Source organism: Ruditapes philippinarum, unplaced genomic scaffold (genome assembly GCF_026571515.1).
Source record: "Ruditapes philippinarum isolate M1 unplaced genomic scaffold, ASM2657151v2 ctg6097_1_1_1_1, whole genome shotgun sequence".
In the NCBI taxonomy this organism is placed as follows: domain Eukaryota; kingdom Metazoa; phylum Mollusca; class Bivalvia; order Venerida; family Veneridae; genus Ruditapes; species Ruditapes philippinarum.
In genome coordinates, this window is record NW_026853736.1 from 16,422 (window position 1) to 42,169 (window position 25,748).

The window sequence follows — 25,748 nt, forward strand, 5'->3', positions numbered from 1 at the left end:
TCCTTGTTTCGCTTTTACTTCACTGACATTGACCAATTTGTGCGTTTTCAAGATGGAAAGCATGGCATGTACATTTGAACAATCTATACACTGGTATTCATTACAAGTTGAACAAAACTTATCTGCTACAATATGTTTATCCTTATTTTAACATGGCTGGCACAATATTTCCTGTACGCGCCCAGGGACTGCATCATGCCACCCACTTTCCGCCATTTTGTTAAGTATATATGACTAGTCAATACGTGTACACAAAGATAATTTGTGTTTACATAGATTAAAGCTTTAAAAGAATGCGCACGTGAGTTAAGTAACACATATTCAAACACATGCTCTAAACCTTAAATTATTAGACTGGTAATATCAATTTTGTTGTACATTACACGCGTTGTTAAATATACGCATTTATATAATTTGATAAAATATATGAATATACATATATAATTAATGTACATGTACATTAATTTCTAAAAGGAAAATGTCAAGTAGTTAAGGTTACCAATTTTTTGAAAACGAACTTACTGTTTCTGTCCAGAGAAGGAAATCGACCAAAGTATGTGCATTTTTTTGTTAACACCGATTAAATAAAAGTTATTATTTCATCTTGACATTATGTGTTCATTAAAGGGACTCCATTGAGGTTTAAAAGCCTAAAAATGTAACATTTGAATTTCTTACATAAATGAGCTGGGGCATTTTAAACAGAAATATATGCAAAAAATAGTTAAGAAATATACTTTGAAATAAATTGAAAATCGTATGTTTATGCTTTTCTTAGCCCAATTTGAATTATTCTGGTAAAACGAAGTGCACAAATGATCTGAAATTTTGCACAAAGATTAGTGGTCTAAACCTACATCAAATGGTTCATTTACCTGGAAAAAATATTTTCAGTCCCATCATGTCAAAAAACCACAGTGGAGTCCCTTTAACAAAAAGGTGAAAAAAATCTGAGTGTCGGGTTGTAAAGCAATGGTTTTGCACTTACCCGAAATAGATATGTTGTTCTTGCATACCAGTCTGGCGTTTCCGTTAGTTTTACTCATGCCTGAAATTTCGTTTGGCATTGGGGCCGGGGTGCCAGATGAGTCGCATGCCGTACAATGGCACGCTTAGGATGACGTGGTTTTTCCGTTATGAATGAAGTTGTAATTTTATACGCTGTTGTAAGAATATAGTACGTCACATTTCCATGGAAAATTGTTTTACTAAGGTTAAGAGTTAAAAATATAATGGAATATTGTAGAATATGCAATATAGAATATTGGCAAGCCTCGTTAGGGCTGGTTCCCTCGGGACGATATTCCGATCTGAACCGCAGCATATGACAGATATTATTATTCTGCATAAAAGGCCCGTTTACGAGGTTGCATAAAGAACATCTTTCGCTATACATGTATATCTCAATATCTCAATTACATTTTTCTCACTTCTCAGTTTGGTATATAGAGGACGTTGAATGAGTTTATGTTAAGTACCGATTTTTTAACAAGTTGAATAAAGTTTTCTTGCATAACAAACATCTCTCAACCTCACTCCTGTACAACAACTTGCGGTCTTTTATAAATGAATGGCTCGCCCAGGATGACGCCATATCGCCATTATGAATGAAGTCAAAAAGTACTTTTAGAAAACGTGTAATTTCGCCATTTTTTCCCGAACTAAACGTAATATACAAGAAAAAGAATCACTGTATGTCGTTACAAGAGGTTCTAAATTTACATCTGTTTTAATATAATCGATCGCAAAAATATGAAAAAAAGCAGCAAAGCTCTATTAAATCTAATGTTTTTATGGTTTGGATTTGTAAAACATGTGCAAACAGTTAATTGTGTATATAAGTAAGCACTGGCTAGAATGACGCCAACGAATGAATGCTTATATGACGAATGTAGCTAAATATAATATATGGCTACAATGAACAGAATTTGATATCTATTTAAACCCCATATCCGAAACAATGATTTATATGATGACTTCTCCATAGTGTTGAGGTTGATTGCTGGCGACATCCATTTTTGCGTATTAAATTGAGTTTAATGAATCTCATTTACAGCCTTAATACATTAGAACCAGTCTACAAACATTGTTATGCGCATGCTTCACTTTTAATTACGACTTTACTAAAACGAAAAATTAAGACCGACTGTGAAATTTGAAAAGGCGTATTGTTTTTAGGATAGTATATCTGGTCAACATTTTTACTCATTTCGTTGTAAAACAATTGGGTCATTAACAGCCCAGGTCATTAGCACAGTTCAGTTATTTTTGGATATGATCATTCTACGTCACGCGGCAAGTAGAGGTCTTTCCCGGGCACACTTGTTCTAATTATAGCAAATTTGCACACTTTAAGTACTATTTTTTTAGAAAAAAATGTCAGATTTTATGAATGAAATTTCTGCTTTGTCTATATACAGGTTGCATGCACTTGATTGAAATGTTGAGCTATATAAAAGAGATTTTCTCAATTTATTTTTCTGCTGTTGACAAGTTTAAAGAATAGTTAATCAAAAGTTAGTGTACCAATCTTGTAAACCATAAACAGTACAAATATATTTCCTTTTTGCAAGTTTATGCTGCACTATGTTGCAAAATTGAAATGACTTCTTAAGCGAAGAATGACTGCAAAATCAAAACATGCAAAAGGTCAGATTTCAATTTTGAATCATCGTTCATTTGGGGTTTTTAGTAGAGCTAGAATACTGAAAAACAAAGCATTACCCAATCATTTTTCAACAATTCATGTTTGTATTGAGCACATTATTGATCCGCGCACAGGCACGGAGCTATTTGTGTTAACTATCTTTTTTGCCCATGGGCCCGGATTTTATCAATTAATCCCTTCGATTTACAGCTAAAAATAAATTCGGATTCAAGAACTCCTTCCGATTTTTATTATATTGGTTTCCCCTTCAGTGATTCGCAGCATGTCATATTAATGAATGAGAACCGGAAAGCAGTTCTGCTGTACATGAATTCGAAAGCTATAAATAGCTGTATATAAATAAATGTTCTGATTTTTGACACTTATAAATTTGTTATTTCCCTTTTTTAGTAGTACATGAAATTATAATTTGTTACATTTTGAATTACATATACACACAGCATATCAAGTATACTATTAGTGATTGAATTTGTCAATATAAAGAAGATTTCAGGCATAAGACTGTAATAATTTTGCTTTTGATAATTATTCTTAATTTATATTTATGAAACTAAATGTTTAATAATAACATGTTGATATATTGGTTGTTTTGAAATAATTATAACTTTAGTATATAACGTTATAGTCTTCCGACTTCCCTTCGTGGCGTGCACGTCGCTCGGAAGGCATAGGTAACACCAGATGGGTGACCTATTTAGGTCATTTAGCTGGTGTGACCTAACCAACGACGAAGGGTGTGGCCCTAAAGAGAGCTGCTGCTCCCGGAAGAGGTGCCTTTCCTCTTTTGTCAACCTTTGTTCAAGAAGCGAGGAATTGAGTCCTAGAGAAGGTCTACGACGAACGACAGCATGAAAAGACCTCCGTCGCGGCTCTACGACATCGACGACGTTGCAGGCGAATAAGTCCTCCGTTGCAGGCTCTACGTTACCAGCAATCGTAATAGAGGCCGACTAGTCTGGGACATATGGGAAACTGGCGCCCAGTATAAATAAAACCTAAAACAACAACAACAGCATCATTAGTATTGCATTGAGGAAAAGTAAATTTACACCACTTTGTGCTTCAAAATTAACTCTTTAAGGGCATGACTGGTGACATGTCAGGGTGACATGTACTCGACAGCGAAAGCTGCAATTCGTGCCCTTACGATCAGATGGACCCTCATTAAGCATATGTTAAAGATAGATTGAAAGCATCATTGGTAACAACAGAACTTTGATCTGCAGTTTGAACATGAGGTGCAATGTTTTTTTATGAATGGTTTTAAAGCAATTCAACAAAAAGTATATTGATCTCCCAATAAATCAATTAACAATAGTTTTTTAATATATCACCAATGTCAAGTAGCTTTTATTCTTTGACTCGCACGAACATGATGTTAGTGAATTTCCTCATACCTGCCTAAAATTCTATTATAATCACCATGTAACGCGTGTATAACAAACAAAAATTCCTGAATTTGGTCTTTTTAAAATTAATCCCATTTTTTCATTCCTGTGTGTTCTACTTTCAGTATTGAAAGAAACCATTTTTTCTAAAATTTGACATGAAAAGAATGCATGTAATATTACTATATTAAAGTATATACATGTAGTCTCTTTTGTTACTATTTGTATATTTGTTACAATTATAATAATAAAAACACAGACTTTGATATTTTTATCATCTTATGTTACTGACTACAGTAGTTACACAAACAGGACACAGTACAGTCATGTCACATAACATTTACAAGTCTTGTAAGTATTGTTTGTATTCAATGGAATTACTTTCCTTACCAGGTAGGCATCAGTGAAAGCACTATTTTAAATTAAATATCTGGCCCCTCTTTTTAATTATGGAAAGTGCATAAGATAAGTATAATTATGCAAAAAATGGTTTACAAAACATTCGGAAAAAATCTACAATAGTACTTAATCTGAATATAACATGACCTGTGCGTAGGAATAATAATATCTGTCATATTTTGCGGTTCGGATCAGAATATCCGTCCTGAGGTGACCCGCCCATTGGGCTGTAACGAGGCTTGTCGAGTTACCGCCCATGGGCGGGTGACCGAGGGACGGATATTCCGATCCGGACCGCAAACATATGTCAGATATTTTTTCTTGCATATTCTACCATATTCCATTATACTTTAAATTCTTTATCTTTATTTTCAATGAAAATTAATATCATTACAACCATAACTACTTTCTTACAACGGCGTATGAATTACAACTTCATTCATAACGGTAAAATGACGTCATCCTAATCGTGCCATTGTACAGCACGCGACTCATCTGGAACCCCCATGCCAGATGAAATTTCCGGCATGGGTAAAACTCACGGAAACGCCAGTCTGATATGCAAGAATAATTTGGTAAGGTATCTGGTAAGGTATAATGAGCGCATTCTCAATTGAACATTGTTAAGCGCAGCATTCAGGTAGTGCAAGGAGTCCTGCAGACTGGTTTCCGCAAGTGGGTCACGCACCAATCCACTTTTGCAGCTGTATGCGCTTTTTGTTGGGGTTCATTGAGTTTATTGGAGTTGAAGAGTGGTTGTTGTTGAGTTGTGTTGTTGTAGTTTAAGTGTTTACTTTGCTTTTAGACTATTGCTAGTATACAATTATGATGCATAATTTTATTTTAATTGATTTTGTAATCATGCTTTTACTTGGACTGAATCTTTACAAGCATATAGTTTTAAATGATAGACATTTTCAGTGAAAATGTGTTAAGGCAGATTTCTGTTAAAACAGAGTAATTTCGTAACAATATCACAAGCACTATTTTATGACCTTATGAACCGTATATGGAAATTGGCTGCTTCTTTAACTTCGGAACACCTCGCTGATTTTTCCTAATCTGAGAGACTGACGGAAATAGCCGATATTTTGCTTTTGTTTGCAGATGCCATTCGACTAATCAGAAGTTCTTACTTTCCCGCTATTTGAACAATTAAATAATCTCTTCAACAGCTGTAAATAGACATCTCGCATGCTTCTTTTTAAAGAAGCAAACTTGTATGAATTGTCGTCAGTATACCTGTAGATTATAGGTTACACTGATATACCGGAAGACTGCATATTGCACCTATTTTTCCGATGACTGGAGTTAACACCTGAATTCCGAAAGATAGTAGTGGGCACCAGTATTCCGTAAGAGTGTTCCTTTTACCAGTATTCCAGAAGATTGTCGCGTGCAACAGTATTCCGGGAGATTGTAGCGTCAACAGTATTCCGGGAGATTGTAGCGTCAACAGTATTCCGGAAATTGTAGCGTGCACCAGTATTCCGAAGGAGTGTTGCTTTCACCAGTATTCAGGAAGATTGTAGCGTGCACCAGTATTCCGGAAAATTGCAGCGTGCACCAGTATTCCGAAGGAATGTTGCTTTCACCAGTATTCCGTCAGATTGGAGCGTGCATCAGTATTCCGTAAGATTGTAGCGTACACCAGTAGTCCGTAAGATTGCAGCGTGTACCAGTATTCCGGATGATTGTAGCGTGAACCATTATTCCGGAAAATAGTAGCGTGCACCAGTATTCCGTAAGAGTGTTGCTTTCACCAGTATTCCGGTAGATTGTAGCATGCACCAGTATTCCGTAAGATTGTAGCGTGCACCAGTATTCCGTAAGATTGTACCTTTTACCAGTATTCCGGAAAATCGTAATCTTACTAGAAAACATGTTTTGTTTAAATGGACAAGAGATTGTACCTTTTACCAGTATTTCGGAAAATCGTAGCGTGCACCAGTATTCCGGAATAGTGTTGCTTTCACCAGTATTCCGTAAGAGTGTTGCTTTCACCAGTATTTCGGAATAGTGTAGCGTGCACCAGTATTCCGAAGAGTGTAGCGTGCCACAGTATTCCGTAAGAGTGTAGCGTGCACCAGTATTCCGGAAAAGTGTAGCGTGCACCAGTATTCCGGAAGAGTGTAGCGTGCACCAGGATTTTGGAAAATTGAAGCTTGCACAAGTATTTCTGAAGATAGTAGCTTTCAACAGTAGTTGGGAAGAGTGTCGCTTCCACCAGTATTCCGGCAAATTGTAGCGTGAACCAGTATTCAAAAAAATTTAAGTTTTTATTAGTATGCTTGAAAATTGTAGGGTAATCCTTTAGTATTCAAGAAGTTTGTAGCTTGCAACCTTATTTTGAAAGATTGTAGTGTGTACCATTATTTTGAAAGATTGTTGCTAGCACCATTATTTTGGAAGATTATAACTTGCACCATTAGTTTGGGGGATTGCAGCGTGATCCCTGAGTATTCCGGAAGATTGTATCTGGAAAGATTGTAGCTTGTTCCATAATTTGGAAATATTGTAGCATGGACCATTATTTTTGAAGATTATAACTTGCATTATTTTGGAGGATTATAGCTTGCACCATTATTCTGGAAAATTTGTAGCGTGATCTCTGAGTATTCCGGAAGATTGAAGCGTGCACCATTATTTACAAAGATTGTAGCTTGTTCCATTTTTTTTAAAGATTGTAGATTGCGCCATTATTTTGAAAGATTATAACTTGCACCATTATTTTTGACAATTTTAGATTGCAGGGGTGTTCTGGAAGATTGTTGTTTTTATGGACAATTGTAGCGTGCAGGGGTGTTCCGGAAGATTGTAGCTGGCACCATTTTTTTTTGAAAATTGTAGCTTGTACTGTACCATTATTTTGAACAATTGTAGAATGCGCCATTATTTTGGAAAATTGTATTGCTATTTTGATAACTGTACCTTACATTTGATGTTGTAATTATTGCAACATTATCATTCAAGTAAACTGTATTTCTGAACGAGTGCAACAGCATTATTGTAGGAACGATTGTTTATATACATGTACAATGTATTACTCTTTCGGAAATCAATAAGTAACATAAGTATTTGAAATATTGGGATGTCACTTAATTTGATTGGAAAAATCATTGTCTAGGCCTTTAAGCTTTAAGGTTATTTATTTCTTTAATGTTTTCAGTGTTGATATACTATTTTTGATAATTTGACAAAATTAATGTCTAATTGTTTGATATCAAAACCCCTGTAAAACTTGTCAATCGTTCACCCCATAAACTTCCATCTGCAGGATATATATGTTTAACCCAAACTTCGTCTCCAAGATTCATTTGAGCTGTCACAGTAACAGAACCTTGTGCATCCATTACCGAATTTCCTAGACCAAAGGCTTTCGCCAGAGGGAGACCATTTTTCGTTATCTGAGCATAGAGCTCTGTTCCAGACGTCAACACTGAAGTGGAAAAAAGATATATTCCGGCTTTTGGTGCAATAAATAAACCATGTTGACTGTGGTAGCCTCCACCTGTGTTAAGAAGAATTGTCTCAAATTTAATATTTTCATTTGTTCCAAGATGTGTAATTTTGCGCTTATCAGACACTGCATGGAATGCCACTGGACCCTCTATGTTAGCTACAAAACGTTTCTTACTCCGTTTTAATTGTTCTTTTCGATTTCGTATATTCCCATCCCCATTACTACGTGTTCTTTCGATAGATATAGGCATGTTTTTAACCATTTGTTCACTAGATTTCTTGAATTTAAATGCCTCTTTTTTCGTTTGTGTTTCATTTTCATAAAAACTTGAGTTATTGGATGGTTTCCGGCTTTTATCAGATACTGTGGGATTAACTTGTAACAGCATTTTGTCGTTATCATTACTTGTAAATTGTAGTAGATTTCTGCTTTCCTCTGACAACTTACTTAGGTCATGTTGAAGCTTGGTGTATCTTTTGTACTTTTCTTGTTGTGTATAAGAAAATTTTGCCGCGTCTTTCATGATGTTTTCAATAGTTTGATCCATGACTTGTATCTTTCTCTCCTGGTCAGCAAGTTGTTTCGTCAAACGATCAATTACTATGGATTTTTCTTTGTCTGAAATATAAGTCATGAAGTTCTCCAGAGTAAAGGTAAATTGTGTAGGTGTATTCATACAGCAAATTACCGTATCAAGACTTAAAACTGTTGTTTATCTTTTTTATGTACAAATTCAATCAATAATGATATATACAAAATTAAGGAGGTATTACATTGACATAACAGTAGCTTAGCGGCAAATTTCTGTCACATAGGCGGAAAAATTGCAACATGTACTGAGGAGCACTAAATCATAATAATATCCACATTCAATTTAGCAAATATGGCTTTGAATGGTATCTAATTCTCCATATGTTATCAACAGACTTAATAAAAAATGAAAAAGATAATATAAGAACTATAAGTAAAACTGTACAAATTTACCTCTTTTTTCGAGAGTTTCCATCCTTTGAATCAAAGTCATTGTTCCGGAGCCGACATAACAAAAGGAAAATGGTAACAGCAAAAGCATCAGCAGAAAGGAGTTTACGGCGTTATTCGGTGCCATTTTCTTGCTTGTATTGAAGTGGAAAAGAACACTTATCAAGTTTAAATGTACAAGTTTTAATTCTATGTCTGATAAGACAATCTTAATTTGGATAAGTATGAACTTACGTCGTGAATATTACGCCTACGACATTTTGTAACATGTCAAGAAAAGCAAATTTAAAAGAAAGAAATAATAATATAATAAAAACAATTAAATAAACAAATAAATAATTATCTTCATGTATATATCACATTTTCAAATTCTTCGTTATATATATTCTTTTTAATTTCAATAAGAAAATAAAGGAGCTGATTTCAATGTATTTTGCAAGCGTAAAGTATCACACGTTCGTTTGTAATTAATGATTGTTAATTAAACTAGCTTGTGGTATCATTTGAGGAGTCGTGTAATATAATTATGTTATTGCTTAAATATATTAATATATTATTAATATATTATTGTTTAAAGAATAATTATACAGAAAATGCTGACTGCAGACTATAACATACAACACTTTTCTGGATTTGGCAAATTGGCAGCATAATTAGAGAGGGTTTACATATCAGGCCATAATTAAGATTTTTATTACTGGCATCCGTTAATTTCTCTGACCTTCAGTTGCACTATCTATCATACGGTGGTGCACTGTTTAGTACGTACATTATAGCATGTAGTTTACCTTGTTAAGTAAGCTGCGGAAGTTAATTCTATTTCCGGTGTTATTTTAGAAATGCTTTCAAAATTAAAACTAAGAACTATGTAATAAGAATACAATATAGCTAAAGATATTGTTTTCATTTAAATCATGGTACAAAAAGCCCCATATCACAGGTTTGTTTATATTAAAACTCCTTTGATAAAACGAAAATCACGTTATTTTAGACAGAAGCCATTGATGTTCCAATCCGGACAAGAGTTTCATTTTAAACATAAATATCGTATCGTGGTTTTTCTTTACCGCATGCTCTGGCAAGATCCGAATCATTTTTAGATATTCAAATCACTTGGCAATACACGAGGACTGTCCTTAAAGTACGCGGAATTGTTCTTAAACATTGTTATTCTAAGTATCTTATGGCTCTTGAATAATGAATGTATTAAACAAATACGATAAAAAATATAGAATTTTAACAAAAAACAAAACAAACGTGCCACCAAAATCTTCCGAAACACACTAACAGTTTTAGCAATGTTCAAGGACGTCAGTCAATTCTAAACGCACTCGAAGTTCAGTGAAGGATTACCTTAAAAAAAGAAGTCGACACTTATTGCAACACATTTACGCTATCTCTGAATTCATTTGTTGAACATGTAAATATAGAAAATATAATTATAGTCAATGACAGCGTTCTGTGTCAATTTTAAAGTCAAGGTGATGGCCGCGTAGCATATTCTTTACCTCAAGGCTGATCCACATTTTTTATAGTATTCTATGAGCTTCCTCTCAATCTTTCATGTCATTTACACACTTTGAACGATTTTCAACACTTTGGTAAGGATGGACATATCATTTAGAATATCTTCGCCTCATTCTCCCGTTTCTGCCAACGTCATTATTTTAGCAGTTTTTCTTGCAGCTCAGTTGAATTTAAAAACAAAAATAAACTACTACAACTGAGTCTAGGATAGATTTTGGATAAAGAAGTGACCATTCTATTGTTTGCCTTATACTAAAAAGTAATACCATCAAACGAAATAAACTCTTCGGGAAATTTAATAATTTTTTATTGAAAGACATTAAACACATCGTTTAAATTAAAAAAGTAAGAAAAGATACAAAACAAAATTATTCGGAAGAAAATCAAAACTTAGAGATTATTCCTGATACTGACATAAAATTTAAAATAAACGATCAACTATTTTTCGAAACATTACTCATGGAAATACGCGTTAAATCTATTTCATGCTCCAGATTTTTAAAAAGCAATCCAATAAAAGAGAAAAAGAAAGTGTTGAAAACCTTAACAAATTACAGAGAAACGAACAAATTAACAAGGAATAAATTTAAACTAAAACAACGGAGCTGAATAAAACAAGAGAGAGGAAACAAGAGGGTTTTAAAATAAGGTCAAAGGCAATTTGGGTTGACAAAGGAGAACAACCAACACAATATTTTTGTTCTCTCGAAAAACGAAATTATATTTAATTTAGCAAATGTACGTATGCCAAATTTAGTAAAAACCTAATGGGGAAACAACAAAAACCGAAGAAGAAATTATAAAAGAAGTTCGGAATTTTTACAAAGATCTTTATTCTGAAAGAAATGTCATAGATATTAACCTTCATGAACATTTGAACATCAATGGTATTCCCAAACTTTCTGTTAATCAAACGAATTTGATGGACGGTAAAATTTCAAAAGAAGAAGAATCTCTCGCTCTTTCAAATATGAAAAAAATCTAAAAAAAAAAAACCCGGTTCAGATGGATTAACAGCTGAAGGAAAAAACACAATAAGTTTATATGATATTTTTCATTACACAGAAAAAAATGAAATACCAGACTTATTATTGTTCATACTCTGTGCAGAAATATTGGCCCTCATAATACGTAAAAATGAAAATATTACTGGTATCAAAATAGGCGATAAAGAACACCTTGTCTCACAATATGCAGACGACAAGACTTTGGATGGTAGAAAAAATCTTTGAAAAATGCGCCTTTGGTATTGAAATTCTATGCCAATGCCTCCGGCTTTCGCATCAATATAGATAAAACTAAGGTTATTTGGTTTGGAAGCATGAAGGGTAGCGATATTAAATTTCAAACAGGAGAAAATATTTCATGGGAAAATGAAAATTTCAATGTTCTTGGAATTAAATACTCGCTCAATCTGAATGAGATAATCAATCTTAACTATAATGAGAAATTAGCAGATATAAAATCGTTTTTACAGCAATGGTCGAAAAGAATGGGAAAATACCTGTTATTAAAACATTGACTTTATCAAAAATCAATCATCTACTTATTTCTCTTCCAAAATAATCAAAGAACTAGAATCTCTATATTTTAATTTTCTTTGGAATTACTCAAGAGACAAGATTAAACGAGAAGTTTTTATTAAACCGATTTCAGAAGGTGGCTTAAACATGATTAAACTAAAATCCTTCATTCAATCTTTAAAGTTGGATCAGACGTATGTTCGATGAAAACAAAAAATAGAAAAACATCATCGAACATTCTTTTCAAGATATATATAATCTTTCAAAATTGGGTCCTGACTTTGTAAAAAATCAGTTACATAGAATCGATAACCCGTTTTGGAAAGATATTTTCTTAACATGGATATATTTTATCCGAATGTTCAAATAAAAGGTATAAAAGGTAAAGGTCTTGTTAATAATGGTGTCATCCCTTCTTAAAGGGCCAGCCATTTCTGACTTATGAGACACCTTTTGTTGTATACCAAGTACCTCCCAACTCCTACCGCTATGCCAGGCGCCCGGCGGATAGAAATCGGTAACCATGCATTTCAACGAAGCGGCCATTTCGGAACGAGTCCCACGAGAAACATTCATCCTTCAATTAACGCTCCCCGTGGGGCTCGAACCTTCGACCTAGCTCCTGATCCGAAGGTGGACGCCTTAACCTGTAGGCCAACGGGGGGAATATCATTAGCAACCAATCTGGTTTAATCCAACTGAAGGTCGGAGGCTCATCGATTTTTTATAATAATATGTTTCAAAAAGGTATTACATTTGTTGCTGATTTGACAGATAATGATGGTCAATTTCATAGTTTACAAACTATACAAAATATTCTACAATTAAACATACATTTCCTGCAATATAAGGGACTTTTAAGACCCTTAACACATTTTAGAGTTAAACTTGAAATATATACTGAACAGTTTAATACGTTGAAACCAATCATTCCCAAACAAATTCAAGTAATCACACAAAACATAAAAGGCCGTCATCCTATTTATGAAATTTTAGTTGACAATAAAAACACCCAACATCTCAAGATAAATGGAAACATGAACTATTATAACCCGAAACTTTCGAATGGAAAAAAGTATACACAACTCGTCGCTTGAAAAACGTTTTGTTCTAAGTGCCAATTTGTTGTTTTTGAGAAAAAAGCATGTAAAGATTTAGTATTGCATAACTTTTTTATTTATTGTCGGATTTTGAAAATTTAAAAACAAATAAACGTGGTGTCAGGAAAACAACTCAGTATCGTTAAAGATATGTGGATTTTAATATTTCCTTGCTTAAAAACCTAAAAAAACATTTGGAGATAGAACAGTCCTTGTAACTTTTTTTCAAAAAATGTTAAAATCAGAGTGTTCAATGTGACTTAGAACATTATGTCTTTTAAGTTGAATTGATTTATATCATATAAAACAATATGTTTTATCTTTAAAAGGCTGCCAAAATGCTCTCGGCTAATTATCCCTTGATTAGTTGACTTTGACACTACACTATTTCTTAGACCATATGTATCTAACTACATGAACTATGACATTCGAAATCTTATTAAAATCCTTAAATCCATTACATTATTAAATGACATTTAAACAAATAATTTAAATAAATAAAGATAAAATACCCACATAAATTTTGTAGACATTTTATCTATTTTTATAACTTTGGCCACATTCAAAGTGATTCAATGTCTGGAAAAAGAAAGTTATAGCCGCAAACGGGAAAAGAAAACTTTCAAATTTTCTAGAATGCTGGGAAAATCTTTCAAGATTTTTTTTATGAAAATTCAAAAGATGGTCAAATTCAAATTCCTTCCAAAAGTATGAAATAGTAGTAATTATTTTGTTATGCGCTTTACACGTTCTGTGTGTTGGTAAGAAGTTCTTATAATTGAAGGTATGTAAAAAAAATGTTTCTATAACTTAAATAGGCAATGAAAACATATCTGCTAGAAAAGACCTTAAAGGTGGAGCAGGCATGACTTATATTTGAAAAATGTCATATTTAAAGATTGTTCGTGTACAAAAACATTACAAACATAATGCTATATAAATATTCATTTAGAAATTCAAAGTCAAATTACAAGACAAACAAAATATACGTATAAGAATATTTTTCTTCCTTCTGTCTTTGGTATAAAATGTGTTTACTTTAAAGCAATCTATTAGTTATATAACATTAACGCATTCGAAAACATATATTATATGTAAACGTATAATATCTATAAATTTTCTTAAAGGCCTTTTTTGCCCCAGAAATGCTTTTATCTTAATCTCTCAAAAGCCTGATATTTGGAGTTCTGTTATAGTTTCCAAAATATTCCACATTGGTCAGTAACCTAAACCATCTTATGCTTTTGTTTCATATTGGCAATGAGTACAGTCAATTTTTTAAACTCATATGTGTCTGTTATAAAGATAAATAATTGGTTTCTGAGACAGAATGTACCTTACGTTAAAGAAACTTTAGAACATATAACAAATTTTCTTTTTTACGAATTTGTTTGATGAAATTGTATGATCACAGTTGTTTCTATCCGAAAATACACATCCGAAATTACTTTCAAATCATGATCAGTTTTGCTTGTTGTTTAATCACATGCAGTAAATTTACAGGACTTAATACTAAAATGTCAATGATTGGAGGGAATAAATGAATACATAATATCATTCAATACTTATATTTAGTATTAATATATTAAATAAACAACAAACCATCTAACTCAAAATGTTTCGTACAACATGGCGGGTGTCCTGCTATCACGTGATTTGATGCTATGTTTTGATACGATACTTTTGGATTTAGAACAGTATGTTGCATATATCCCACAGCCCAGCAAACAAAAGACGTTGTACCAACATTGTACTGACGTTAGACCCTGACGTTGGGTAAACGTTGGCAGAAGGTTGGATTTGAAAGTTTTTTAGACGTCAGAAAACCGACGTCTATACAACGTCATATAATGACCTTTATCCAACCTTTTCTGACCATAATCCAACTTTTTCTGACCATTATCTGACCATAATCCAACCTTTCCTGACCATTATTTGGACATAATCCGACCTTTTCTGACCATAATCCAACCTTTTCTGACCATTATCTGACCATAATCCAACCTTATCTGACCAAATTTTCTGACCATGATTTAGACTTTAACCTCATTCAAAACTTTTGGAATACGATTTTTTTAATAATAGGGTAAACAAATAAGCATTCTTTTAAATTTAGCAATTTATTTGCATACTCGGAATCACAAGTTCCAAACAAGAAATGTGGTACGATAACAAATGCAAGATTTACATAATATTTTTTGAAACTATTAAACTTGAAAGTACGAGGGTTGATCAATAAATTCGTGGACACACTCCATAAATTGTTTTTTTGGGGAAGGAAAGTTAATATAATTATATTTGACATTTATTCAATTATTTATCAATTTGATGTGTAAGTTTCAGATAAATAATCCATATATTTTATCCGAAATGACAGTTTTCAGAAATACATGTAAAGCTGATCGCCGCAGCTCATTTGCAACTTACGCTACGTCGTGACGTCGGCGTTACATCTTCTCAAATACAATGCAGCACCAACTTTTACACATCGTTCATACCTGTGTACCCACCGACTGAAAATGTTCTTATACAATGAAGTATCAAATAAACGCAACACAGACAATGCTATGGACTGCAAATCATGGAACCCGGTTAACTTGTGTCCCTTTAACTCTGCCTTCAATTTCACTCGCATAACGTTCGCATCGCAACAAGTTTTAATTGGTCTGCCGCATCTCTTATCATCTTAAAGTTCTTCTCTACCCTCACAGAAGTGTATGTGTCACTTATAAACTAACGAATAAGACACTTTTTTTGTTCCAGATACAATTTCCATATTTTCTTTAGTTTGCTTTGGCGTCATACCAAGATTAACACAGAACTTAATTACTGCCCTCTGCTCCAACAACGTCGTGCTCCTCTCTGGTGACACACCCCTGTCTCCATTAACATCTCCAACAAACAAAAAAAATAGTAGCGACGCTTGTTTTTTTAAATGTTCTATAAACGATATGAAAGAACGTTGCCGTCATTTTCATATTTTAAAGAAGCACGCCAAAATAAGGACAATTTTTAAGTATTTCAAAATGGTAAATATAACTTTTTTTTTAGCTGCGGCGTTCGTATGGTATAGGGTTGCTATGGCGATACATATAATGAACAAAATGAGATTTGTTTTTAAAAAATCACAATATATTTGAATAGTATTAAATTCTTCTCCTAAATAGCAAAAAATCTTTATAATATCTTAATATCTATAATATCTTCTCGTAAGTACTTTAATAACGCTTTATGTATTAAATAAGCATGTTTTAGAAATTAGATACACACAATCCTTCTTGAATATTACCACTGACATTTTGTATAGTAAACATCCATGCATGTGTTTTTTTTTATTTCACCACTGATCATGAACTGATCACCCTGATTTTGGGATTTTCCAATCATCTATCCAGTTCACTGATTGTATATTTGTCTTTGTATTTTATAACTGAATCTAGATCTGAATGTAAAATGGAACAATATTCTGAATATTTTGTTATTATTATAAATAGCAATGTTTATGTATCTTCTTTCGTCGTCCTCCACTGTGTCGATCTGGGGCATACTGTAAGCGTATCATTACCGTCTCCAACCTAAATCTCATCACACTTTCTGAAAATAAAAAAAATAAAATAATCAATTACAAGTGCAAGAAATAAATCACTTTTACATATTACAATTAAACGAAATTCTGATAAACTCTCCAACTACTTAAAAAAGATATTTATTATTTTCTATCTAGTTCAAACCATATGTAGTTAAGTGTACCTATATATCTATTGATTTTGATAAAAATGGCTTCGTGAATTTCATTATATAAAATCAAGGGTAATAAGATCACTGTATTTTCTATAATATTTTGAAATATACCTGTCACAAAATCTTGGTAAGTTTTCGTTTTTCTTTTCCTCTTAATACTTTCATCTTCCTCCTGAACTTTTGCCAGATGTTGAATTATCATAATTTCCACAATCTGAAAGACGAAATATAATCATTTTAGAATTTAACCATGTGGTGGAAGGATGTTTGTCTAATACAATAGGCAAAATCCAAATACTATTAATCTTAGTTAACTCATAAGGGCATGAAAAACTTACATAACAAATACCAAATTAATTCTACTCCCGCAAAAAATTGATATTGTTATTTTTTATATTCAATGTAATTTATACAAATTTTCAAACAACATCAAAGAAATTCACATGTTACTGTCATTTTTATAGATATCATCTCTGCCCAGCATGATCCGATCTGCTAGGTGTATATAGGACAGACTGGCTTAGTGTACAAACGTTTTATGATACGAACATATAACTTGTTGATAAGCAGGCTAATTAACAAACTATTACTTTTATTGATTTATAACTATGATAATGTGTTTTCTGATTTATAATATGTTGTTTGATTACATTAATAACAAGAGCTGTCAGTAGGACAGCATGCTCGACTATTCTAAGTGCTTGATAGTAAAAGAGCCTTCATAATGTTAAATTTTTTAAGTTCACTAAAGGGCCAATTTTTTTTTATAAATTCATGTTATAGGCCAATTATACAGTATTGGCTTGACTATTCGGAAGGTAATGTCACAAGGGTGTTTTATTGAGTATAATAATACTAATAACCTATGAATACATAAATTTGACAGAAAAGGTACAAAGGCTTGTTATTAAGATGTTTTATCAAGTAAATCACTGCTTTATTATTATGAATGCATAAAATTGTCCCAAAAAGGCACAAACCCTTCAGTAGTTATTGAGATAACACTCACTGCTTACAAGCAAAACTTTACCATGAATTTCTAAGTTGAAAAAGGGGAGAAAAATCAGCCTAAATGCAAGATAGAATTATGGATCTTTGTCAGTGACCTACAATTATGACCCTAAATGCATATGTGAAGTTTTAAATAAATATCTTTAATTGTTATTGAGATATGTAAAACTTGCATGTTAACATTAACCAAGAGACTAAGTAGAAAAGGGAATATGAATCAGCCTTAATGCAAGATAGAGTTATGGAACTTGGTCAGTGACATACAATTATGACCCTAAGTGCATGTGTAAAGTTTCAAGTAAATATCTTTGAAGACCTTTAACCTTTAACCAAAATTTCTAACTTTCAAAGGGGCAAATAATTCTGCAAATTTTGCAGACAGAGTTATGCAATTTTGCAAACTGATGTACATTGTTACTATAAAAAAGTATTTTAAATTTCAATTGAATATCTCAAGCAATAATTGAGATATTTGACTTTATAAATAAAACTTTAACCAAAATTTCTAAGTTCCAAAGGGGCATAATTCTGTCAATATTGTAGGCAGAGTTATCCAACTTGTCAATCTGATGTACCTTGTTACTATAAATAAGTATTGTAAGTTTCAATTGAATATCTCAAGCAATAATTGAGATATTTGACTTTACAAAAAACTTTAACCAAAATTTCTAAGTTAAAAAGGGGCATAATTCTGTCAATATTGTAGGCAGAGTTATCCAACTTGTCAATCTGATGTACCTTGTTACTATAAATAAAGTATTGTAAGTTTCAATTGAATATCTCAAGCAATAATTGAGATATTTGACTTTATAAAAAAACTTTAACCAAAATTTCTAAGTTAAAAAGGGGCATAATTCTGTCAATATTGTAGGCAGAGTTATCCAACTTGTCAATCTGATGTACCTTGTTACTATAAATAAGTATTGTAAGTCTCAATTGAATATCTCAAGCAATAATTGAGATATTTGACTTTACAAAAAACTTTAACCAAAATTTCTAAGTTTAAAAGGGGCATAATTCTGTCAATATTGTAGGCAGAGTTATCCAACTTGTCAATCTGATGTACCTTGTTACTATAAATAAGTATTGTAAGTTTCAATTGAATATCTCAAGTAATAATTGAGATATTTGACTTTACAAAAAACTTTAACCAACGCAGACGCCGACGCGGACGCTGACGCCGACGCCGACGCCGGGGCGACTACAATAGCTCTCATATTCTTCGAATAGTCGAGCTAAAAAGAGAGCTAGTCAGAAACAATGTGCTTTCAGATATATCTTACCAAAGTCGTATCATTTACATGTATCAAATGCCATGAATCATTATCATTATATAAGAAACACATGGTATGCTTACAGTATTGGTAAAGTACTTCAATTAACAACGAGTAGTTTAACAACTACACAGATATCAAAATCAAACTGTGCAGCTGATACATGTGTAAATGACTGGCCCCTTATGTAAGGGAAATTCATGTTGATTAGAAATAAGAGGGAATTTTATTTACCAGCATTTGAATAAATTATAAGAGTCTAACGTACTGCATTTAACTTTTTATTGATTTCAATTGCTAGGATATTTCCTACCATTGTTTGTGCATTTATTTGGCTTGGCGATATAGTGCGGGGAAAATGATCCGATGATACAGACTGTTCTATAGTAAATAATATAGTGCTCTTACGAGGAAAAAAAAAATTTTATCTCGTGAAATCACGTGACATTAGGTTTTACCAGTCAAACATTACAATGATCAAATAGCCATCGAATCCATGCAAACATGCGGTAAATAAGCATTGAAAAACAATATATAATGTTTGCCTACCTTTTCATTTTGTTTGGAATATTCAACTTTGTCTGTCAGCTCGTTGTTTTTTTGTCCGCCAATACAACTGAATTTCAAATCCGATATAGGCCTATGTCGCCAATTCGAATTTACTAAATTATTTACCACTATAAAATAAAGCCCTCAAAAATGATAACAATTTCATTGTAAATTATATAAACACTTCTTAGACTAATTCGAGGAGATAAGATATTATTTAAACGAAAATAGAGCAAATATATTTCATACTGATCTGCGACTATCCGTTTACCGAGCGCCACCTATCAAATATCGTACGTAGCCACCCACGTGATACTGTTATTGTTTTGATGGATAAATAAATATATAATTTTCCCTTTCTAAACTTAAATTTAAAATTCTAGCTGTTTATGCTTTCATTTATATATATATTGGTTTCATAAATTAAATTCACCTATTGTCAGATTACCGACCAAAACCCGACGTCGAGTCGACGTCAAAATGAAACGTCTGTTAGACGTCGGAGATTCAACGTCGGTTTAACGTTGTATGAAGGTCACCGACGTCGCGACCAAAATTCAACGTTGATCCAACGTTGTGTCAACGTCGGGTGTTTGCTGGGAGGTCACGTGACATTTATCGATGATATGATTAGTCCAGTAAGTTAGAACAGTCTATTTATCAAGACATAGTAAATTTGTGGAGATAGAACAGGATGGTTATGTTGTAATTTATTTATGAAGCTCTGAAGCCCTAATAGAACATGCCAAGGAGATAGAACAGTCCATTACAGACAAAATTGTGTATTTAACTTGTTATTGGAAAAATTGGAGATAGAACATTACAGTTTTCAAACGACGAACTGTTCACAAAATTACGTCAGATACTAACTTAAGATACTTCCAGTACAAATTAATAAATAGAATCCTAGCAACAAATACTTTTTTAACTAAGATTGGAATAAAAGATGACAATACGTGTTTTTTTTGTAGGGAAAATAACGAAACACTCTAACATCTTTTTTATGAATGTCGGTATGTTAGTCAATTTTGGCAGACTTTAAAAATTTTCATTAAATATTTTCTTATATTCTTCTTTCATTATAATGTAATACATATATTTTGTGACACATCATAAAAAAAGCTTCGGGCCACCAGTACATCGTACACTTCCAATAGAGATGATATTTACTCTCTTTAGGCTTTTTTTAGAATCGTGTGGTAGAAAATGTTTTAATTTCAAACAATTACAGGTATGTTGTTTTTACATCAACATACACAATTATTTAGATATTAAGATTGATGGAGCGCATACATGTTTGACTCATCGTGAAGTCGGGGGTACTCCTGACTCCCGATCTTCATTAGCATGTTAGGGGTCGATGGTTGGGAGTGCAACTGGCACGGCCTGGGGCGCGCGTTGCCAAAAGACCGTGTTGGAGCTTCTATGCCCCAGGTCGTGCTCTGGTTGAGTTCAGGTCCACGATAGAGTAGGTGTTTGTTTAAATCTTTTTATGCAATATTTGAAAAATTACCTTAAACTAGGAAGAAAAACTAAGCAATTTTGTTCTTCTCATATAGGGAAGTAAATTTAGTAACATATGTTAGGTAAATTATAGCAGTTATCCTTCTTTATGAGACACGACTTTTAGAAACATTGAAATGCGGTTTTTCTTTATACATTTCTATAAATACATATAAAGATTCTGTGATAATAGAAATATGTTGATAAACTATTCCGTAATGAGACATGGATTTGTGGTTAATTTTAATTAAGATAGTCCTTGTCCTTGGTGTTAATAACTCTTTCTACCATGTAATTAATTTTGTGAACTTTACATAACATAATACTTTCATATAAAACTTTTTCTAAACCATAATCCACGAGAAGACCTAATCTGTTTTTCGTATACACTTTTCGTTTAGGTTTTTTCTAGCTGGGGACACTATAGTGACAAGGATGAGAAAATAACAATATTTAAATGAATGTAAAAACTATCTCACAAAATTATCTGTGTATAAATATTATATAATATAATAATTAAACCACTGTATTACAATGTTCTCCTAACGAATATTTATATGATCGCTATTCAAAATTATATTATAAATGTAATGTGAAAATTTTGAAACTGTATCATATCACATGTTACCTTTTTTAAAGTTTTTTACTGATCTTCTTTATATATTTGTAGGACTATGCATACTTGTGTGATTGTATGTATGTCTTTCCAATAAATGGGGTTCCAAATTTGTGGACCCGAAGCTGAAAAAAAATGTTACTCATAATAATGTCCGGACTAATTCTTGGAACGTCCATGACAACTTTCGTATCTTCAATAAAATATATGACACTCGGAAGAAATTAATTGACGTTAATTAACTAATGCCTTTTGAGTAAAATACGATGACATCGTCACATCATTTGACATGACGTCGACTTGATACTCACATTTTATATAGTATACATATAAGCCATTTATTGCATATTATTCATCAGATAATTCTTGTATATCCTAGCAGAATACAAGTTAATATCTACGATAAAATATCACAAAAGTCAACTTACTAGGATAAAATATAAAAACAATATTAATTTTTTAACAATTTTAGTTCAGCTGTAATTTGACATTGCCGTCAAAAAATAAATTCAATTGAAAATGTTTAGCATTGTAATTAGACAATCTTAATGCTGCCAATTTTGTTTAAATATCATGACGATATCAACACTCCTGTAAAACTTGTAAATCGTTCACCCCATAGATTTCCATCCGCTGGGAATGTATGTTTCACCCATACTTCATCTCCAACGTCCATTTGTGTTGCCACGGAAACAGATCCTTGTGTATCAATAGTTTTAGATTGCCCACGACCATATGCTTTTGCAAGGGAAGCACCATTCTTTGCTATTTCGGCGTATATCATCGAACCAGCGGAAAGAACTGAAGTAAAAAATAGATATATTCCAGCTTTTGGTGCAATAAATAACCCATGTTGAGTGTGGTATCCTCCGCCAGCGTTCAGTAAAATTGTCTCAAATTTTATGTTTTCATCTGTTCCAAGATGATTTATCTCTCCCCTATCAGACACCGCGTGAAATGCTACTGGACCCTCTATATTTGCTACTAAACGTTCCTTACTACTTTTTAGATGTTTCTTATCCTTGATAGGAATTGATACGCCCTTGACCACTTGTTTGCTATATTTAGATTTCTTGGCTTCCATTGTCTTATTCTTTGGTTGTGTTTTATTTAGGTAAAAATGCAAGTCATTTGCCTGATTGAAGATTGTTTCAGATATGCCTGTGTCAGCTTGTAACAACATTTTTTCTGGATGATTATTTGGTACCTGTAGTCGATTGCTTTCTTCTGACAATTTACTCAGATTATGATGAAGTTTTGGAAATCTTTCGTCATTTTCTTGCCAAGTACTGGAAAGTTTAGCTACGTCTTTCGTGAGGTTTTCAATAGTGAGTTTCATGACTTTCATATTTTCCTCCTGGTACCCAAGTTGTTTAGTCAATCGCTCAAATACTATGGTTTTTTCTTTGTCTAAAATGTAAGCCATAAAATTCTCTATTAAAGATATGTAAAATTTTTAGCTGTTTACCAAAGTTTCTTAGTTTAAGCAAATTTATTGTGGCTCGATTGCTAAACAAGTTCTTGCAACTTATATTAAGCACATTTGAGTCCGCTTCCTGGAACTAACCAGTAATAGTGCTATATGAGAAATCATGATCGTTACCCGAGTAGGGCTCGAACCCATGATCCCTGGGTTGAGAGGCAGACACCTTAACCCTTAAGCCACTGCTGCCATTCACAATTGCTTGTTCGTGTAACCTTAAGTGAAAATTGTATATACTGCATACTTCACCAGGAGTAAGTCGCTTTAATAATAATTTGTTAAAATTTAAGGCAGTATTTCATTAACAAAATTGTTGCTTAGTGGACAACGTATGTCACAAACATTTTGGTAATTTATGGTTGCTATTGATGATGTTGTACTTGATTATAATGATATTTAAATCCTCCTTTCAATTAAACCATATGGATTAATTAAAATCTGACACTCAGTATGTTAACAAATTAAGCACAACAGATACAAATGTTCTTCTAAGATCAAATAAAATAAAGCTAAAACGTATCAACATACCTCTCGTTTCTAGGGCTGCCATCCTTTGAATCAATGTCAAGGTCACAGAATCGACATAGCAATAAGAAAATGGTAATATAAGTGTCAGAAGAAAGAAGCTTTTTGTCTTACTTGGTCCCATTGCCTTACTTTCATAAGATAGGAGTATAAAGACGAAATCATCAACGATTTCATTCACTTACACTGATAAGGCAATCTAATTTAGATAAGTATGCATAAACGTAACTTTGTGATTTTTACTACTACATTGTATTAGTAGAAGAAAATACTTACATGTATATATGATATTTGCAAAATATTTGTATTATTTTTAGCTCGACTATTCGATAAGAATAAGTAGAGCTATTGTAGTCACCCGAGCGTCGGCGTCGGCGTAACCACTTATGTTAAAGTTTTTGTAATAGTTCAAATATTTTCAAAGTCCATTGACATATGGCTTTGAAACTTTGCACACTTGTTCACCATCATGACCCCAACCTGTGAACAGGAGGAGGTAACTCTATCAAGCATTTTGACAGAATTATGCCCCTTTTTCGACTAAGAATTTACATTAAATTTTTAGTAATACCTCAAATATTTTCAAAGTCCATTGACATATGGCTTTGAAACTTTGCATTCTTGTTCACCATCATTTTGACAGAATTATGCCCCTTTTTCGACTAAGAATTTACGTTAAAGTTTTTGTAATACCCCAAATATTTTCAAAGTCCATTGACATATAGCTTTGAAACTTTGCACACTTGTTCACCATCATAACCCCAACATGTAGACAGGAGGAGGTAATTCTATCAAGCATTTTGACAGAATAATGCCCCCTTTTCTACTTAGAATTTACGTTACAGTTTTTGTTATATCTCAGATATTTTTATAGTCCATTGACATATGGCCTTAAAACTTTGCATGTACTTGTTGACCATCATAACCCCAACCTTTAAACAGGAGGAGGTAACTCTATCAAGCATTTTGACAGAACTATGCCCCTTTTTCCGACTTAGAATTTACGTTAAGTTTTTGTAATACCTCAAATATTTTCAAAGTTCATTGACATAAGGCTTTGAAACCTGTTGAAATCTTATACTCTTCTTGAAGAGCATAATAAGACTCTCTCCAAGGCCTATAACTGTAATATGGATTTAAAGAAACATTTTGCCTTTTTCTTTACTGAGAAAGTTTTACCTTTTAATCAAGGCTTTTTTACTATTAAGCACTAAGAATAGTCGAGCGTTGCTGTCCTACCGACGACTCTTCTTTGTATTAGGCAAAACCTAAAAACGTAAGATGCATTTTTTTAAAGGATGTCACAATAATAATTCTGCTTAAACTATCTAAGATTTCTGAATCACGTGATACGATATGAATATTTTACTGGAAGAATAGACAAAGAGTGTTGAAACACAAGTTTACTATAAAAATGTTTAGAACGATTTCTTTGTTTCCTGTCCACGTTTGACCATAAACGTGTGTGTGGATATTCAAATTGTTCTTGGTGATCATACCTCGAATTTTTCACTGAAAACACTTCGCAATAACAATAACAAATAACATTAGTCCCAGACACTTTGAACGATATTGTCACGTCTTCATATCTCCTAATTTTAATCATGGACACATCTAGCTAAACAATGGTAGTTAGTCTGCCCCATTTGCATGATAAGGATTCATTAGCCCTCATACATATATGTTTGTTAAATAAATACTTAAAACAGTGTCATCATTCTTTTTCTATTGCGTTCGACTCAGAAAACTATGAGTATTGTACAAAGCATGCATGAGAGTGAACGTTTTTATTCGGAAACATAGCAAAAACACGAATAAATATCAGTAACAAGTATACAGCGATATTAGGAATGACTATCATTTTAGGAATGTTAAGACACGAAGGCATTGGAACAGTTTTATCTCATTTCAATTGTTGATTAAAGAATGTCCTAAACGACCTTTGGCAGCTTTTATATCAAGACTAGTTCATTACAAATTATTTAGTTGTAGCAAGA

The 25,748-nt window shown here is 32.7% G+C and overlaps 2 protein-coding genes and 1 long non-coding RNA gene across 4 annotated transcripts; all 3 read right to left on the reverse strand.

The window, feature by feature from the left end:
• Nucleotides 1–7,585: 7,585 nt before the first annotated feature.
• On the reverse strand, nt 7,586–9,060 carry LOC132737660 (uncharacterized). Of its 2 annotated transcripts, XM_060724993.1 has the most exons (3): nt 8,903–9,060; nt 8,366–8,536; nt 7,586–7,894 (listed from the first exon to the last, which is right to left on the reverse strand). In XM_060724993.1, exons 1-3 carry the CDS (start codon nt 9,024–9,026, stop codon nt 7,665–7,667), a joined length of 525 nt encoding a protein of 174 aa, XP_060580976.1. In that variant the 5' UTR covers nt 9,027–9,060; the 3' UTR covers nt 7,586–7,664. The 2 variants fall into 2 exon arrangements, with proteins under 2 accessions (XP_060580976.1, XP_060580975.1); XM_060724992.1 differs by having other exon boundaries at nt 7,586–8,536.
• Nucleotides 9,061–16,303: 7,243 nt separating this feature from the next.
• On the reverse strand, nt 16,304–20,226 carry LOC132737661 (uncharacterized). The gene is made up of 3 exons (XR_009626765.1): nt 19,625–20,226; nt 16,902–17,004; nt 16,304–16,643 (listed from the first exon to the last, which is right to left on the reverse strand). It is a non-coding gene; the product is annotated as an uncharacterized LOC132737661 (long non-coding RNA).
• A 1,959-nt stretch (nt 20,227–22,185) lies between these two features.
• Nucleotides 22,186–23,981, reverse strand: LOC132737659 (uncharacterized). Its single transcript, XM_060724990.1, has 2 exons — nt 23,755–23,981; nt 22,186–23,153 (listed from the first exon to the last, which is right to left on the reverse strand). Exons 1-2 carry the CDS (start codon nt 23,873–23,875, stop codon nt 22,315–22,317), a joined length of 960 nt encoding a protein of 319 aa, XP_060580973.1. The 5' UTR covers nt 23,876–23,981; the 3' UTR covers nt 22,186–22,314.
• Between the last annotated feature and the right edge of the window lie 1,767 nt (nt 23,982–25,748).